The sequence below is a fragment of the Thunnus albacares genome, chromosome 8 (genome assembly GCF_914725855.1).
Source record: "Thunnus albacares chromosome 8, fThuAlb1.1, whole genome shotgun sequence".
Classification (NCBI taxonomy): Eukaryota; Metazoa; Chordata; class Actinopteri; order Scombriformes; family Scombridae; genus Thunnus; species Thunnus albacares.
In genome coordinates this window covers 16,239,077-16,258,049 of record NC_058113.1, presented here as the reverse complement: position 1 = coordinate 16,258,049, position 18,973 = coordinate 16,239,077, and the positions used below count along the sequence as shown (strand labels likewise).

General features: G+C 40.3%; 1 protein-coding gene across 4 annotated transcripts in view; it reads right to left on the bottom strand.

Moving 5' to 3' along the window:
- The window catches only part of nphs1 (NPHS1 adhesion molecule, nephrin), a 42,888-nt gene extending 24,165 nt beyond the window's left edge, over positions 1-18,723 (bottom strand). Inside the window, exons 1-5 of one of the 4 annotated variants that reach the window (XM_044359962.1) lie at positions 18,559-18,723; positions 14,203-14,292; positions 10,752-10,946; positions 5,878-6,000; positions 260-382 (exon numbers count right to left, since the gene is read on the bottom strand). In XM_044359962.1, coding sequence (XP_044215897.1) covers positions 260-382; positions 5,878-6,000; positions 10,752-10,946; positions 14,203-14,266 — 505 coding nt within the window. In that variant the 5' untranslated portion in view covers positions 14,267-14,292; positions 18,559-18,723. Of the gene's footprint in view, positions 1-259; positions 383-5,877; positions 6,001-10,751; positions 10,947-14,202; positions 14,293-18,558 lie in introns of those variants that run through there. The other 3 variants (XM_044359963.1, XM_044359964.1, XM_044359965.1) reach the window with 3 other exon arrangements.
- Between the last annotated feature and the right edge of the window lie 250 nt (positions 18,724-18,973).

The following is an 18,973-nucleotide window of genomic DNA, read 5'->3' as shown; positions in this document are numbered from 1 at the left end:
CAAAATATAGTGCACACATCAAGAATACTGCATGATGCCCTACACCAAAAATATATAAGGTACAGGTTACCAAACTCTTCAAATGAAAGCATATGAAATAAGAAATCTTTATTGAACTTGCATTTTATCCTCTGCAGTGTTTTTAAGATATTCAGGTTGTGACCAATAGAGCTTCCACAATGTAGGATATCGGAAAAACTATTGACCCGTCAGGCTGACCATTTCTGTCACATTTAGTGCAGCTGAAAGGATGACTCACCTTTATAGAATGTGACTTCAGCCACAGGCTTTGCATCAGGGGCAATACAAGTAACAGTGTACGTCCTCCCTGCCACCCAAGGTGCTGCCATGTCCACCTCAAAGTATGGCTTGGACGGAGGAACTAAATGTGGGAAACAACAGCTCAGTTTCATATTCATCACATCAGTAACCTATTATCCATCATACTAATTTTGTATTCGTGAAAGCTGGCACTATCTTGGATATTAGCTTATGCAATGATATGATAATAAGCACTTGTAACATTTGGGAGTGACTGGGATGTCACGCTGTCAGCTTTTGAGTGATTTACTACAATGAGGTTTGATGTTCTTTTGAGTTAGAATACAAATTGTGGACAAGAAGAGAATACAGAGATGAAATAGTGATGAAACCGATCCAGTGCTAATCTATCATAGCAAACACCAAACACTTCTCCTCTCAGATCACCCCCAAGCTAAATATGTGCTTTCTGGACTGATCAAAGCAGTCCTCACTTCTCCACTGTTCTACTCAACAATCCTTTTATCTGACCATAAATAGGAATTCCAGAAAAAAAACACATAGTTTTTAACACAAGGGACCGAAAATTGTTTGGCAGTAAATTGAGAAATCTGTCACAAACAATCATCAAAGAGATTTCTGCAGATCTGTGAGCCACTCTTTACCAAGACTATCAGTTCAATCATCCACACACTACAGAAACCTCACTATTGTGCCAGCTTTTAGCGGCTGGGTGAGCCTGTACAATTAGAAAACTATGGTCACTGTTAATGTTGTTTTACTTTCATTAGAGATCAAGTGAAAAGGCTGCCTGAGTTCAGACACAGAGTAGGGAGTTTGAAAGCACAGGAAGCATACGTGTGTGTAAATGAAAGAGTCTGGCAAAAAAGTAAAGAGATATGGCAGGAATGAAAGTGAGTGTAAGACAGCCTGTATAGGAGAGCAGGGATGAGAAGATAGTTGCTGCTAAATTCTGAGAAATAAATCCATTGCTAATGTGCAACAGCTGGACAACAAGTAACCAAACCAGCCAACCATCCAGCTCTTCACCTTCTCTGTTGTTGGCACATTAAATTAACTCCTAGCCACTAGGAGGAGCTGTTGCTGTGTGCAGAGTCGCCCATTGGCTCCAGTCTGCTATTGAGACAGATGAGATGTGGCTGCAGCTTCAAACTGATTTAAAAGAAGCAATTGAATCTGTGTGGACTGTGATGGGTTACCCAGAGCACTGCAGAGGCGCGTGCTGCAATAATGAGATGCATTTGTTTGTTTTCCCCCCCTCTTCCCTGAGAAGATGACTGGGCCATGCATCTATTGACAGTCCCTGCACTCTCAATCTACTAAGGCCCACACGATTCACAGAGACGCATCACTTGTTGTGCTCGAGGAGTGTCTGGCAGCCTAACAAATCCTAAAATAAGAATAATGATATGTTCGCAAATGAGTCAGGCAGGTATCAAATTTTTTCCTCGCTCACTCATGCTGGCCCATTCCTCTTATCTCTCATTCACTCCATCATCCCTCTCTAGCAGCCCGAGCCCACCCCCCTCTCCCCACGCTATCCTTCTTGACCACTGCAGTTAAACTGCAGAAGTGCGGGGGAAGGTGTGTTCCAGCTTGGACTGAATTACAGCCCTCTACCCATCACATCCACTCAGGCAAACCATGTGACCTAATCAGCCCAGTCAGGATGATTTGTACAAATGTGATAGCACATGTGGGCAACAACAAAACACACATTCTATTCAATTTACAAGACATGCACTCAGAGCAAAGAACAGACAGCAAACATGCTGTTCTCTTAATTAACTCTTTCTCCCCGTTCTTTGTCTACTTGCCTGTTGGATTTTTTATTTTGTCTCCCTGTCTTTCTCTCTGCTTTCTAGCTCTATCTCTCTTATTAAGGTACATATATGAACACAAAAAGAGATAGGCGTGCAAAGACTTGCTTCTGCTGTTCAGACGAGAAACAGTGAGCCGCAAAATTCGATTCATTAGACAAATACAGAGGGATGGATGGATAAGGCAGATAAGAAGCAGATTAGCAGACACACATCAATATGCATAAGCAGCTCTTTCCACCTATCTTTCTCTCTCATTCACATACAGATGCACCAACCTTCTCTCCTTTGCAAACAAACACCCAAAGATAAACTCAAGTCTACAGTGCATGCAGATTTGCACGCACAAACACACTGACACAGGCGAGCCAATGTGCAGGCAAGCTACATTCATCTCACTTCTTTCTAAAAACAGGCACCAGTGTGTGCACAGTCTAACATGTGATATCAAGCTGATTTTCTGGAAAATATTGGAGAAGGCTCAGAGGATAAAACAGTCTCTAAAAAGCTTATTATACTGAATTAAGAAAATAATGGAGGCCTGGAAGATCAGACGTCTCAACACCAGACAGACACAACTCATTGGTTTTATCTCTGGGAAACCACACATCAGCTGAAACCACTCACGCATGCACATGTACATGCACAAGGATGTGTTTTTATGCTCAAATGTGCATAAAGACACACATTCACTCATACACACACACACACACACACACACACACACACACACACACACACACACACACACACACACACACACACATATACACATTGTAGGTCTCAGGTGTGTGATCTCTGGCAATAAAAGCTTCTGAAACAGTGCTCTTTTTTCCAGCTTTCCCTTCCTCTCTCCCCCTTCCTGTCTGCCTCTCTTCTGTTCTGGGAGAGAAGTGGAGCAGGTGTCTAGGACAGAAATAAGACCCTCCCACCCAACCCCGCCATCCCCAACTCCATCACCCCTCACTCACCCACCACTCCTGCCTGTCCCATTCCCACTCTCTCTCTTACTTTTGTTTTAGATCCATTACATAACAGTTAAATCCTTATTTGACACCCCTCTCCCAAGTGACCATTTACAAATTTCTGTCACACACTGTCTGAACTGATTGAGTGGTAAATCAATCTTATTGATGGATTCAAAATAGAGTTAAACGCATATGAGAGACAGTTATCACTATAGTGTCTCATTTTACAATTTAGCAGAGCTTCCCCCGCTAATTGTTTAGACCCTGACACTGTAATATCAGTCTGGCACTGTAATATGCACACCGTCACACCAGTGTATAACACATCGTCCTCTGATGGGGTTATATCTTGGGCGACTGTCAGAACTTTTTGTGAACGAAGATGAATAAAGTCACCATGTTCTACGTTGCTTGTGCCCCCGTTTATAAGTTGTTCCATTATTCATAACAGGGAATCATAAAATGAAGGCTCATTATATACTCTTCAAGTGCTAAACTCATTAGCTACTGCAAAAAAACCTCACCATAGCCCTGGTTCCTAAAATGTCCTCTAACCTCCAACCAACACTGATAATAAGCTTACACACACGGGTACACTCATGCACACACACATATCTCTATAAGACCCAAGTATGGCAACTGAATGAGTAACACAGTCTAAAACCAGAACACATCAAAAAACTGTTTTGAACATTTGCAGGAGGCATCTGTACAGACATGCAATGCAGTGAGGGAGAGAGTTGTTCATTAATAGGATTAAATGCTAAGGCTAATGGTATAAACCGAGACACAGGATGTGTCAGGTATGTGACGGGCACAGTGCGGGGTAAGTTTTAGCAGAGGAGGGGGTTTCAGTGGAGGGGGTAGAGGTTGTTATTGTCATGGATTACTCACTGCCACTTGATCTGCCTATTGCAGTAATCCCCTATCTAAGCTCTGCAGGAAGGCAAAAACACACAGGAGTTATGTTGCACCAATGGAAATGTCTTGAAAACATCTCTTTGTAAGCCCATGGATGGGGCTTATTGACATTTTTGCCTCCATCTCCGCTATTTACTGCCTGTGGTGATCCATCTTGAATTAGCCAGTCATGATACCACTCCCTCTGACCCAAGAATCCAATTATACGACCAGCGATCTCTGTTTTCTTTTTACATTCCTCCCCTCTCCCCCACTGTATCTCCTCATAAAGAGTTAATCGTGTTTTGATTTGATGCAGGGCTTGATGGGATATGGCCATGGTTGACTGGCCAGGGGTGTGGGGCCTTGGGAGCTGTAGTTCAGTGATGGAGAAATCTGTGGGGAACTCATCAGAGACAGTACTCTTCAAAAGGATGCACAGTTTCCAGTCCCAGTTCAGCACTAACAGGAGATTGAATTCATCAGCTCATTATCAAGCCCCAGATTAAGTCATGTATTTTGAATCAGTTGAGTTGGTGGGGTGGAACAAATGACCATTTAAGACCAAGGCTGCAGAGTACTTTTTAAGTCAGTCCCTTCACTCTTTGTCCTTTGTAACAGTACAGCTGCAACTGTCTGTCTTAAACAGTCAACAGCTGGAAAGTGTTCCCAGGACACTGAACAAAAACACCAGCTGAGATGTGTGTGGAGAGGATTCAGATCTCAACATGTCAGGAACACGGGGCAGCAGTAGGTTTCAGTCATGGTAAATACTAGTACCAGCAGTTCCTGATGCAACACAAATGTATATTCCCACACATTTTGACCTTTTTGACAAAGCCAAAGGCAATCATGTTGACTTTGTGTATGTGGGAGCACATGCAATAGGCATCTCAGAGATAATAAATGTGGGAGTCTAGCCTGCTGTGGCTGCAGGTGTAGGCCTGTTGTAGGACATAAGACTGCTGCAGTGTAGAACAGAACACAGTCATTCAAAGGAGACGTCTGCGGTCTATGCCTCTTCCTATCCCACACCACCCGCAGTCCCTCCCACCGGCCCATTGATGTCAGAAAAACCTGCTTTCTTCCCAGAGAAGAGTGAGGCTGCTAGAATCGCCACAACACCCCCCCCAAAAAACCCCTCTCCATGGTCACCAAAGAGAAAGCCTAAAAGCAAGGGAGAGAGGGAGAAATTGTGCAACGGAGAGAATGGGGCAGGGGATGTAAGCAAATGAACTGTGCCTGGAGAAGAAAGCTTCTTTTAGAGTCCTTTCCTTGCCACATATGGGCTTGAGTGACAACAGGTGGTCTGATATAGTCACACAATTACATCTATTCCAGCCCATGTATGAGAAGGAACTTTTCAATCACTTCTGTTATAATTTATTCCTATGCAAGGGAAAGACATGGATTGCCCTGAGGCTGTCAGAGAAAGCAGGCTATACTGATACTATATATTGTGCAGCTGCTGGTTATACCCATGGACATACTGGAACATGCAGGGATGGAATAGTACTTGTTAAAGAAATAAATACTGTCAAAAAATTAGAAAAAATGGGACTTTTTTCATGGTGCATACATGCTTTAAATGTGATTTGTGCATGAAGGAAACTGCTGAGTTCTACTGTACCAAGGACATATTAAATCTAGTCTCTGAATTCAAGTGTGTGCTGCTTCAAATGACACTGCCTTGTCTTAAGCAAATTAAAGCTCTTTATCAATAGAAATGAATATTTAACAGCTCTTTATATGCTGATTGCTGGTCAAGGGGTCGTGTATGTTGCTGGAGTACTGAGGATGCTTACTCAGTACTCTATACATCATATGTCATTTTGTTGCTTTGCCAAAATAAATGTTTATAAGCCTCCAAGATCCTCTCTGTTCAAAAACTTCATTGTTGTGCTCACTTTGCAAGTTGACCCAGGCTGTACTGGAAATGATTGCTTGACTGCTCTCAGACCGACCCACTTGACATTCATAGGAGGCGTCATCTTCCAGTTGGGCTTTTTCAATCTGAAGATGGTATTGCCCTGAAATAGAGATGGAGAGATGAATTATATCTGTGACACATTATGTTGTGATAAGGATGTGCACACTAAATACATGTGAATGATTAGAATCAGGTTTCTGTAGTTATGTTCACACACTGCTGAATATAGCACTCGCTGCTCAGAGCTGTTGCATGTATATCGATAAGTACCTCCTGCAGGCCCTATTTCTCATCTTTTGATGTCAGTGTGTCTGAATTATAGGCAATTTTCAACTAGTGAAATGGGAAAATTAACAATAAAAGCAATTTGTACAATGACAGTCTGCATTTCAGTTCAATATGGTAATACACCGTACTACTGACTTTTGGGTGTTTGATTAGATTATAAATAGACTATTTTCTTATTTCTGTAGAATGGAAACATCTTCCTTGCTGAGAACCTCCTGCTGCAGGCATTTCTATTGACATGCAAGTGGTTGTCTATACTTATAGCAGAGAAATTCTGTTTCAGAATGAATTTCCAGAACGGTAAATGAAATCCAATCCCAGATTCACAACGCCGACTGAATAAACTGTCTATTAATTGATGCCAGGCAGAGTCCTTCTCTCTGTATCTCTCTTCTGATAGTCTGGCATGCCAACAGGGCTTGATTTGTTTGATGCATTGCCATAACCTGTGGGGATTAGATGATGTTCAGTGTTGGTTCTCCAGTTCCCAATTCTCTGGCTCACAGCCTACTAACATGTGCAAAATAGTATCTTGGTCTGACAACCACCCAGGCCTAAAAAAGCATGTGTCAAGTAAGCTGGCAAGATAATTAACACCAACCAGAAGCAATTTTCACATCTAAGTTATCATTGAGTGCAGAGAGAGAGAGACATTGAAGTTATTAATCATATTCCTCTTTCCTGAAATTACACACAAATAGTGCAATTAAGTTGAGGAGAGTATGCATTTATGGTTGGGGAGATGGCGGATGGCTGCAACACGATTCGTTCATTTGTCCATTGCTATGTATTTATTTCAGCAAGGGCGTTCAAAATTTTGGGATACAGTATATCTACATAGCCATTATGTCTGTTGCAACAGAATATGTTTTGCCCATTGCCTGGCTGGCATGTGTATATTTGCCTTAAAGATGAAGACACTGATATATTATATATTATGTATATATTATTGTTGTTAAATATTGTTACATAATTGAGAAAGGTGATCCTACACAGCACAATGCCTATTGATACGGAAAGTATTAATGGCAATATGTTTTTTTATTTTTCATTTATCCAGTAAATTTATCCAGTAAATTAAATGGTGTTTAATCTCACTGTTTATTTTCTAATGCTTTTAAACATTGGCATGTGTTGAAAACATGAAAGTTATGCAGACGATAGACATTTAATCTGTTTAAACAGCACAGTGTTCCTACAGTCTTCTCTAAGATATAAATATTACTTTTTATGGATAACTTTATGGTGGCCATTCAAAGTAAAAACTAACTAGAGTGTATTGTTGATCTTCATTTGGACAATTAGTTTCCATTATTTAGTCAGACTGTATAATTAATTATTTAAATAAATATAAATAAATATAAAGCCAACCTCATCTCCAACGACCTGTTCGAACCATTTCAATCTGGTTTCCGCTCATGGTGCAAAAACAGCCTTCCTCAATGTCACAAACGACCTCCTCCTCTCCTCAGACTCTGATCACCTCAGCATTCTCATCGTCCTCGACCTCACTACAGCTTTCGATACCATTAACCACACCATTCTTGTCTCCCACCTTCAATCCTCCCTCAACATCACCAGTACTGCCCTCTCTTAACTAAAGTCATATGTCACAAAAACAGACAACAGTTCATAAACATCAACAACTGCACCTCCTCCACCACTCCTCTATCCCAAGGTGTTCCCCAGGGCTCAGTGCTTGGTCCTCTCCTGTTCATCCCCTACATGCTCCCCTTTGGTAACATCATTCGTCGTCACGGTCTCCGCTTCCACTGCTATGCTGATGACATCCAGCTTTACATCTCCACTAAATCCATCTCCACTGCAACTCACTTCACTCTGACCAACTGCCTCACTGAAATTAAATCATGGATGCAAGCCAACTTCCTTAAACTAAACTGTGATAAATCAGACATGATAATCATCGGCCCCAAATCCCTCATCAAAACCACTCACAACTTCTGCCTCACCATCTATAACTCCACTCTGTCCCCCTCCCCACACATCTGCAACCTTGGAGTCATTTTCAACAGCAACCTCTCCTTCAAACACCATGTCAAACAAATCACCAGAATTGCTTTTTTCCACCTAAAACATAGCTTGTCTCCACCCATCACTCTACTTTTCTGCTGCCAAAACTTTGATCCATGCTTTCACCACATCCAGATTGACTACTGCAACAGCATTCTTTATGGAACATCATCCAAAGTCCTAAATAAACTCCAGTACATCCAGAACTCTGCTGCTTGCCTGCTCACCAACTCCCGCTCCCATGATCACCCCTGTCCTCCAGAACCTCCACTGGCTCCCTGTCCCACAACGGATCCAATGCTCTGCATCTGCTCCTCTGATGCTAACCTCCTGTCTCCACTACTAAGGACCAAGCACTGGACATGGGTCGACAGAACCTTCTCCATAGCTGCCCCCTCCCTCTGGAACTCCCTCCCCAAACACATCTGAGACTGCACCAATCTGTCCATGTTTAAATCACACTCACCTTTTTCAGAACTGCTTTTAATGTGTGATGTTGTGTATCACATGTTTTTAGTGTTTTAGTATTTTCTATGATGGTCATGTGTTTAGTTGTTATCTATTGTACGAGATACACGCAACATGACAGGTGTGAACCAGCTGAAAGGTCTTTATCACATCTTTTTCTGGCTCTGTTCAGCATTACATAAAGGGCTCATTCAAAGGCAACAAAAACACAACAATTCTTATTTTCAGGCGATTATACCCTAATTAAAACATACTTATGAATATTATATTCTATTTCTGCCAGGTCTGTTTTGTTAGATGCCACTAAATTCTACACACTGCACCTTGGTGCAAATGGTAAAATTGATATTACCTAGCTGTTATTAGTTAAGAAAAATATACACGACTTGCAAAGTGATGTCATGTGAACACTGTCTTCATGAGTGTTCACTCATAATTAAATTTTGCCTAATTGACAGGCTGCATGCCCTGTACTACAATTATGTTTAACCTTGTGGATCAATCAGTGAAAAGGAATTAAGAAAAAACTCACTTAATGCTTTGGTGCCTTGAACAACCAGTTTTATTTGTTCTTCTGTGTGTGTTTGTCTTGACAATTCACATTGTTGAACACAAATGTATGACATCCTAGTTCTGGGCTCATGTCGATACACATTTACATTATTGCCTCAGCTTGGGGAAAGTAAGGGTGCTACATCTACTGTAAGTATATGTTGAAATCAACGCTGGCCTCTCTTGTCTGTGTGAATGTGGGATTTCAGGCTTTTCTAAGCATCAATAAACATCACTGATGGTGACAATCAGTGAAAACTGGTGGAGTATCAAGTGCAGTCAAGTGTCATCTTAAATGATTTTGCTCTTTCTGTGAAGTGTAAAGTGATTGCATACATCAGTCTTTTCTTTTCCTTGTAAAGTGTACCTGCGCTGATGGGTATTTTATTCATGAGTGCATGTTTGAGTGTTTGACAGTTTGCGTGTGTTTGTGGTCCATATATCCATGTGTATATTTTCTTATTTTGTTGTTGTTGATAAAAAAAAAAAAAACAGGCAGGTTTTTCTAACCTTTTATCTGCTGTAATGCTTACTGTAATTTGTTCACTTGTAACTAATCAGCCAACAAACAATATTTTGGGGTTAAGTTTGTGAAAACGCTGGGCATTAATAAGCATGAACAATGTATGGATGGGCATCTCTCAGTTATTATATGTTGTTGGCGGTTTCCCATACACTGCAACAGTGAAGTGCAGCTTGTCTAGTTGTGGGCTGATCAGGAACAGATGCTCTTCTCTTACTCGGGATTGCCTTCTAATTGGCTATTACTTTTTATAGACTGTGGTGCAGATTCTGCAACACACTTTATTCCCACCACATTTCACTGATTTGCTGACACTCTGTTGCTTTAATTTCTTTTTTTTTTTACGTCTTTACATGTGAGTGACAGTGAGGGGGGGTGTGTGAGAGGCTGTTGACAATCACATCAACGCCTCAGTCCCAGATGCTCCCTGCATAGAGAGCCAGTATGCAATAAGGTGCCCGTAATATCTATGTTGGTTTATTACAACACTTTGAAGCCACGGCAAAAACATCATCTCATTTACTTTTAGAGTAGCCAACATCAAGCTGTACTGCTGGATGCTTCCTCATCTGACAAGAGCACTTCACAATTAAAACCAGATGAACTATATGTCACAAGAAAATAAAGTATGCTGTAGGATAAATCTAATGTTGACAGCATGTTATTATGTTACTTTCTTTGGTAAATCATCGTGACATTTACCCTTCCACATCTGCTATCATGGTCTAGCTCTACCTTGACCTATGTTATTTTATTTTACTCCACTCAACTGGATCTTTAGAGTTAATTGTTTATATGAGATTTTTTTTTTCTTTTCCCAACTTGGTAACTGTAAACTTAATACAACTATAGGGAGTTTACTAGTTATGATGACTAATTTTGGCATCTTTTTAATGGCCCTGTTATCAAATAAGTTCATTTATTTAGCTTGGATAAGTCCATCAAATCCCAGTTGGCTATATACTTTATTCCGTCAGTATCCTGTTTACCTCTCTTGGGGTTTCCAATCATGCTGTAGCGTGGAAAGCCTGGCAGGCTTCTCTGAGGTCCCAGGAGGAGGCCATCTTTTACCCACTGCACAGTCCCTGAGGCCCGTAGCACCTCACACCTTAACACAGCTGTGGCTCCCATCCGCACAGTGAGGTTCCTGGGCTCAGACCTGAAGGCCTGCTGTGCCTGCGTGCCTAGAGACATAAAAGGAGAAGGAGGAAAGGAGTTGGAGTGGAATGGTAGAGGAGGGAAGAGATATGATGGTATTTAATTTAAAGAGGTGGAGAAGAACAAGGGCTAAGTATGTGAGAGGAGTGTTATGGAGGAAAAATAAAAGGAGTAGAGGGAGCATGACATAAACATACACCACAGGGATGCAGTCTTGTGGTCTTTTGTCTGAGAAGGCACCCCATTGTGTCTGGCCACATTATTCATCCTGGCATATGTTTTATTGATGGGAAACTGCAGTGATACGGCCCTGAAAATGAGTCAATAAAGTAATTACTGCGAATTAAATCCCCCCTCGGCCATGCAGATAGGATATTGGGGGGAGGAAAAAAGCACGGGGTATCAGAGACCTCGTTTACCTGCAGTTTTTCTTCAATGTCGATGTCCCACTAGCTAATTCCTCCTGGGAAGAGTAATGATTATCACTTTAATCCCCCTTGTTTGTCATAGGTGGGGTTGGCCATCCTTCAACCAGACTCTTAGGTGACATTGGTGCAGTGTGCTTGAGTCAGGAAGGTAACCTTAAAGCAGACCACCCATGAGCCTCTAACACTGGGGCTAGGATTATATGATTATTATACATAGGAGTTTATGAATAAATTCAGTTAAAGGCGCCAAATGCAACTGCATACTCCAATTAGTGCCTAATATCTAAGCGCAAATCACGTTTAAACAATACCCCACAGGGGAGCCAGTCTGATTCCACTAGGCTGTTTGAATCTTGACCTTCATTGAAGCAATGACCAAGTTGTTTGTGAAGTGCATGCTCTGTTGCGTCTGACAACATGAGTGAGAGGCAGAGCTCTCAGATCAAGGCTGAACCAGTCACCTCACGTCAAATATGAAGGGCAAGATTGGCCATTACAGAGGATGCATACAAACAACCAAACACAGGAGAACATTTGCATAGAGTTTACATAAATGAATACTCAACGGTGGTCTACAGTGGCTGCTGAAAGAGTATTATGCTGTATTATTCTGTGATAAAAATACTAAATACCATAGTAAAATATAGTGATAAAACTCAGTTTTCATTTTCTGAAGTGAGGGTATGTAACATTTAAATGAAGAAATAATACAGTCTTCCTCCTACAACAAGTTGAATTCATTAGCAATAAATTGCACCCTTGCTCAATTTAGTACATTTAGGGGTTTTGCCCAAAAGTCTTAGCATAGCTTCTGGTGGCTAAGCTAAGTTAGCTAATATTAGCAAACTTGTTAGCAAACCATGTACAGTAACTTGTATTACTGAGTAAATATGACTTCATGTCTCTTCTTTTTGTGCTCTTGTTACATTTTATTATGTCACAAATGCATTTCAATGGTTTTATCACAAAAGAAAAACACGAAGTGAACACCTCACAGAGAGACATAAATCTTTGTTGTTTCCTGCTTGTGGCCTTATTCCACCACTCTATTCACTGTCAGTCTGGCTGCCTAAATGACTAAAAAAAAAATTGGGAAATGACGGGAAATTCAATGTACGACTATCATGTGATTATCACTTGCGACCTCTGGCTTTAAAGGAATAGATAGAGCATAAAGACCGGAAGCCAGCTGAACAGCTAATGCTATCCTGGCTCTGTCCCAAAGTTAAAATATACCAACACCTCTAAAGCTCACTAGTTAACATGTCTTGTTTGTTTAATCCATACACAAACAGACAATTTGTAGTCCTCACCAACAACAGAGGGGAGAGGTGACTTCATGGGGTCTTGTCACTAGGAGGTAGCTGGGTGGATGGATACATTGATGTTTGTCAAGAAATACACTACAATCACTGTTACTTTTTCTAAAATGACCATTTGTCATTTTTACCTTTCTGTTTGTGTATGGATATAAAGAGATACAATGTGTTAACAGAACTGATGTGCCAGTAGCTGGAGTTTTAAACTTTGGAGAGAGATGGGCTAGCTGTTTTCCACTGCTTTCAGACTTTATGTTTAGCTAATAGCCTCTTGGCACTAGCCCTATCCTTAACTTACAAGTATAAGGATGATATCAATCTTCTCATCAAACTCATTTTGATTTGTCATTGCAGAAGTGAAATTATGTTGATGTTTGTTTATTTTCTGTATAAACTACTCAATGACAGAGGTGAAAATAGGAAACACCTAGTCTATGAAAACTGTCAAGGTTAACATGCACAGCAGCATACCGCTCACACCAAACAGATTTACCTTCAGCTAAGAAAAGTTGCAATAGGGTCACATCACCTACCGGCCATTTATACAAAAGCACTGGTTCGTTTGACATGTTGTCCACATTAGAGATCAGTGTTTATAGCTGTTCAGAACAGCCACACTTGAAGGCGGCATGAAAAGCAGGCTGTTATAGAGGGGGGCTAGACGCATAATGGTGCACATTTTCAGACATTTATAGTGTTGCTCTCAGTTATACAGTATATATAAAAAGTGACAGAAATAGTCTTGAAAATAATGAAAAAAGAGCTTTAGAGAGAAGTTCAAGCCTTTTCTCACCTCCACACAGCGGGCCAATCATTGTGTGAAGTGAGTGTGAATATCAGATTGTCGGTTTCAGAAAGTTACATAAACGGTCAGACACAGCCCCCCAATTCCGACGTTGGCTAGGGGAGTGCGGTTCGGAAACTAATCGACCATCTGAGAAGCAGTTTACTGGCAGGTCAATACCCAGAGACTGAGTTTCACTGTTACCAATTGTTCATAGGGACAATGGTCCCCCAGCAAAAGAGAGAGAAAAAGATGGAGCTTCTGGTTTACTTCTGGACTACGCAATAACAACAGTGGAAGGTAAGAATGATCACAGTTTTAATAGCGGGTCAGTTCACTACTGTGATATGCTAACTGATGTCTTATTTGCTCAGATAAATATAAAAATAAAAGTTAAAGGAGAAACATACAGTATATAGTAAGCCAATTTATACTGAAATAAACCTGGCATCTCAACCAACATTATCACAATGTAAAGTGTGTATGTATGAGATTAACTAGGTTAGTTTAACTGATTTACAGTGCAGTGACTTTACAGTACATGCATCACTGTAAGCTTTTGTTACTCAAGTAGCCAGTTTGAGAAGGCAAGTCATGCATGTAAACATACAGCATCCATTTGTGAAAATTCAGTTAAGGCTTCAATAAAGTAAAGGTTCCCACTGCTCAGTTGAATGCTGAACACGGATGTGATTTGAAAAGGCCACAGTTACTGTAATGATAGCTCCATGGTGGCATTTGATTCTCTTACCCCAGATGAGACAGAGAAAGGGTAGTGCTGAAGGAGACACAATCCATGCTGACAAGAAGTCCATTTCACCACATCTGACCTCCAACAATCCTGGAACAACCATGAAAATACAAACATATGAAACACATACAAACATAAACTACTATAAACAGGGCGTCTATGCCTCAGGAGGTAGAGCGGGTTGTCCACTAATCAGAAGGTCTCCGGCTCCTCCAGTCTGCATGTTGAAGTGTCCTTGGGCAAGATGTTGAACCCCAAATTGCTCCCGATGGCTGTGCCATTGGTGTGTGAGTGTGTGTCTGAATGGGTGAGCATACAAACATTGGACTTTCTTTTGTCATGGGTGAATTGTATTTCTGTCCACTGTTTTTGCTGATGTGCTTAAAAGTCAAAGCAATGTTAAGAACTGTCTGGCACTTTGTTTTATGGTCACTTATTTTGTGATTCAGTATTGCAAAGTACACCACACAGGTATCCACAAGTGCATCTATGCATATAGGAACAAATTCCATGACAAGGTTTTTATGCTCTTCAGGAAGATTTCTTGGAATGTAGCCTTATGGATGATATGTTAGATGGCCACATATGAACAATACTGGTAACCAGGTTAGCTTAAGTAGCCAGCTAATGTCCTATTCATGCTTTATTTTAAAATACATTTTAAAAGGATTACTTATCTGCATGTCATTGCTATCCAATGAGAAACATGTATCTCTCCACCCATGAGCCTCCACCCAGTAATTACTTCATAATTTTTCAGACAAACTGATGAAAATTCACAAAACTGAAAACACATCTGTTTGTATTAACTCATGAAAAGTTTCTGTTTTACAGATCCACAGGAGGAGATGATGTGTGTGTACATGCTATTTCCATGTCCTCTGCAGGCTATATGTAGTAACTGTGGGAATTGAACCTATGACCTTCTAGCTATGACCTTCTCCTTATTTCTATGAGACCCATGACCAATGATGTACATACAGTACTCTACATCAAATTCACTATAGTTACCATTATAGATATTAGTTTCAGTTAAAGCCATTGCAAGATATGAACCATCCTGATGACTACACATAGAGAAATTGGCCTCAGGCACACACTGAGTAAGTTTTGTTTCGGTTATGTGTATTTTCATGGACTGCATACTATCAGTCACAGTAATCAGTACAAACTGACTGTGAGGGTTAGGCTAGGCTATTTCCTGCTCTCCTCATCAATAACCTTTTATAATCTCCCTCACAATTTCCACTCAAAACTATGCAGCAATGATCAGATCGGACAGATGTGATCAAAGCCGCTCAAAGTTATCTGAGGCAAAGAATCATGTGTGGATCAAAGGCCAATTAAAGGATCACTCTGAAAGCACTTATCACTCTCAAAGTAGGAAGCTTATTTTTTCAGCTCAGTTTTTTAAAAGTGATACCTAGCAAAATCATACTCCCATCTTAGTATCAGTGAGCAGCTCTGGACTTTTACTGTGTCTGCCTTGGGACATGTTCATTATCATTAAACTTAAATCTATACGTATTAAATACAACGGTTAAACATTATAGTTCATGCATCAAAATCTTCCAGATCTTGTATGTGATCTAGTGTGTGTGTGTGTGTGTGTGTGTGTTTTCAAGGTTTGATTTTTTTGACAACATAGACTATGTTTGCAACACTGTTTACTATTACTTATTACTATTCAGCATCCAAGTCTCAAATGTTGGAGCTTTCAATCAGATTATAAAATGATAATGTGAATTAATGGAGAACAATAGCTGTCAAAAAATAAATTCAAAGGAATATAAATTGCTGCATGGCAAGACAAAATGTAAATACTATAAATTATCTAAAAGTTGAAGTAAATAGTGATTCTCTTCTCTAGAAGCATGACAGCACAGGTCATTTCTTCAAATAGCTTAAAACAACCTTTGTTTATAATCAGTTCAAGGAAGGAAACAATGTGACATTCTTACAGTGTTTGTCTATTCTATTTCTATCTATATCTATTGTTAATGTCTCCTGTATTTATGACCTCTGTCCTTCCCTACACTAAATCAATTTTCTTTGTTTCCTAACATTAACATTGTGATGACAACAGTCTTTCCATAGCTGCATAAACATAATGCACTTATTTCATAGTTGACTTTGAATAAATAGGTTAGAAACATGCAATCAGATTGGCATGGTCCTTTAATAAGGAAAGTCAGTTACAACATTGTGTTTTAAATGATTGCACTGCTGGCAGTTTTATAGATATGAATAATGCTGAACTCAAAGTAATAACGCTGAAATTTGATTGTAATTAATATTTTTAAGAATTACATTATTTGTGCTTTTCAGAAAAAAAAAAAAAAACATTTGTTTTTTACAGGTAATTTCCCATGGATAAGTAGAGTATGATCGACATGGCGTGGTCTTACTGCGAATCAATCCCAAGGACAGTTTGAATTTGGATGACTGTAGGCCGTGCTGTGGGTCCGTGCCCACTGCATCAAATACTCTTCCTTATTTGACCTGAAAGAGCCCTCTGTGGATTTTTAGTCAGTTTGTAATCACTTCAATTTATCTGCTGCAGGAGTGGAACAAATAATAGTGATTTACTTAATTGAAAACTAAATATTTTCTCATCTGAATAGACAAAATGAATTGAAGGCAACAGCTCTTTGACGCATCTCCCCTCAGTCGATTAGTTGCACTCCAACAGGCTTTGATAAGAATTAACTCACACTCAATTATTTTTTCGCTCTCAAAACATTTGTGTATTTCAGAGCCCCCAGTATACTCTTTGAACACACAAGGGCAATTACTTCCCTCTTCAATGAATTGTATTTCTTTTGAGGTTAAAAGTGCCCATCTTCTCTTTATCTCTGCCTATTTTAATGCCTTATATAGGTAAACACAAACACAATCATTATACCCTGTCAAATGTTGACAATGTCTGTCATATGCATTGTCATTTACAGCCATATATCTCCTGATGAGCAGTACCAGATTTCCTTCTTTTGTCTATAGTACGATGAAAAAGCCAGACTTTGGAGCTCAACCAGCAGATATTGCCTGTGAGGAAGAGAAGTGTTTTGCCAACATAGAAAGGTTTCTGCTGGCCTCACGAGTCACCATTTTCAATGGGACTCTTAATGAAAGCAGACGTAGCCCACCTGACCTCCCCACAGTACTCTTACAAATTCAAACAATGCCTTCATTGCAATATGTGTTTTCTTTGTTGAAAAACCTTGCATGGTGTAGCATTGGTTGAATAACTATAATGTATGTCATTTAACAGTTGCTTAAAATGTAACATTAAATATATACTGGACTGAATGGCAATTTAATTGGTCTTCAAATAAAAGGAAGACCCATATTTTACTACAGCGGCACTCATTGCCACAGATTTTTTTTTTTTGACTTTGGTCTTCACCAGCTTCTTACAAATGCAAATTAGAAAGTTTGATTTGAAATTTGATTCGCTTTCAGAGTCAAGGCTGTCGCTCTCCCCGCAAGGGCATTAGAGGTAGCTGAACCATTCAGCGTGACCCCGACAGGTAGACTTTTAATGGCATCTTTCATAATATCATCAAACGACTCAATACACTCAATCCTAGACCAATTTAATGTGAAACCCCATGAAATCAGTCAATGTGCAGAAAATGAAGTTTCAGCCTCCATGCAGCCATCCAATTCAGATGTCGTCCTACATCTTAATACCAACCTAACCTCTTACCAATCTCACCAGTTGCCTGTGGGTCCAATTACTGTAGCTTATAAAAGCTGTGTTGTGAACCATTACTGCTTTAACACTGAATTGCTGATATAGAGGGTTTCTAAAAGATGCAGATTAGATTATCAACGGAATCTAATCACGTGCAAATCATTGATTGTGTGTTAAGACGTGGCATTCTTGTAGCAGTCTGATTAAGACTTGGTTGAATGTGCTGAACACAGACAGAGGAGACTTCAGCCCCAAGGATAGTCAGGCTGAAACATATCAGCTTGATCCAGCAGTTCAGCAGTAGCTTGACAATGTCCAGTACAACTTCAAGGCACTCAGAGAAACCCAAGTTAGGTGTTTGTCTCTGCTCCTTTCAGCTGTGTTCAAGTCTACTGGATACTCTGACTTTGCTACATAGACTCACACACACACACACACACACACTCTCCCTAGGAAAAAGTTGAGAGACAGAGAGGCAAAACCTTCTTTCAACCTCCACCAACTCAAACACATCTGCGTGCCTATAGGGTGCAGAGACAGAAAAAGAGCAAGGCGGGCAGACAGACACACAGAGAGGGCGCACTTCTTTCTAAAAAAGCCAAGAATCTTTGAATAGGTGTTCAGATTTGCATGAGAGAGAGAGAGAGAGATGTGCTTACCTGTTGAGTGACGCCAAGGCTCGGGAGCGTCTTTTTGTCTTCCTGATCTACAGATGGCTCTCTGAACACAAGTGAGCAACGGAGATGTTAAAGAATGCCAATGGGACTCCCCCTTCTCTCACTCCTTAGTGTAAGACAGAGGCAAACATATAAAGAAAGAGAGAGAGGCAGTAGGAGAGACTGAAGAATGAAGGGAGAGGCATGTATGAGAAGTCTAGGTGGCGGCGGTTGCAAAGGGGTAACCTGAATGGGAGGATAAATACCAAAAAACACCAACAATGTCACGGCTGCCCAAAAGATTTCAAGAAGTCTATAGTTTTAAGGCTAAATAGTAACAAACTGACCTTTTCAAAAGTTACAGACCCTTTGGTTTCAGTAGAATTTAGTAAATAACTATAAAAGTTGCAATGAGACA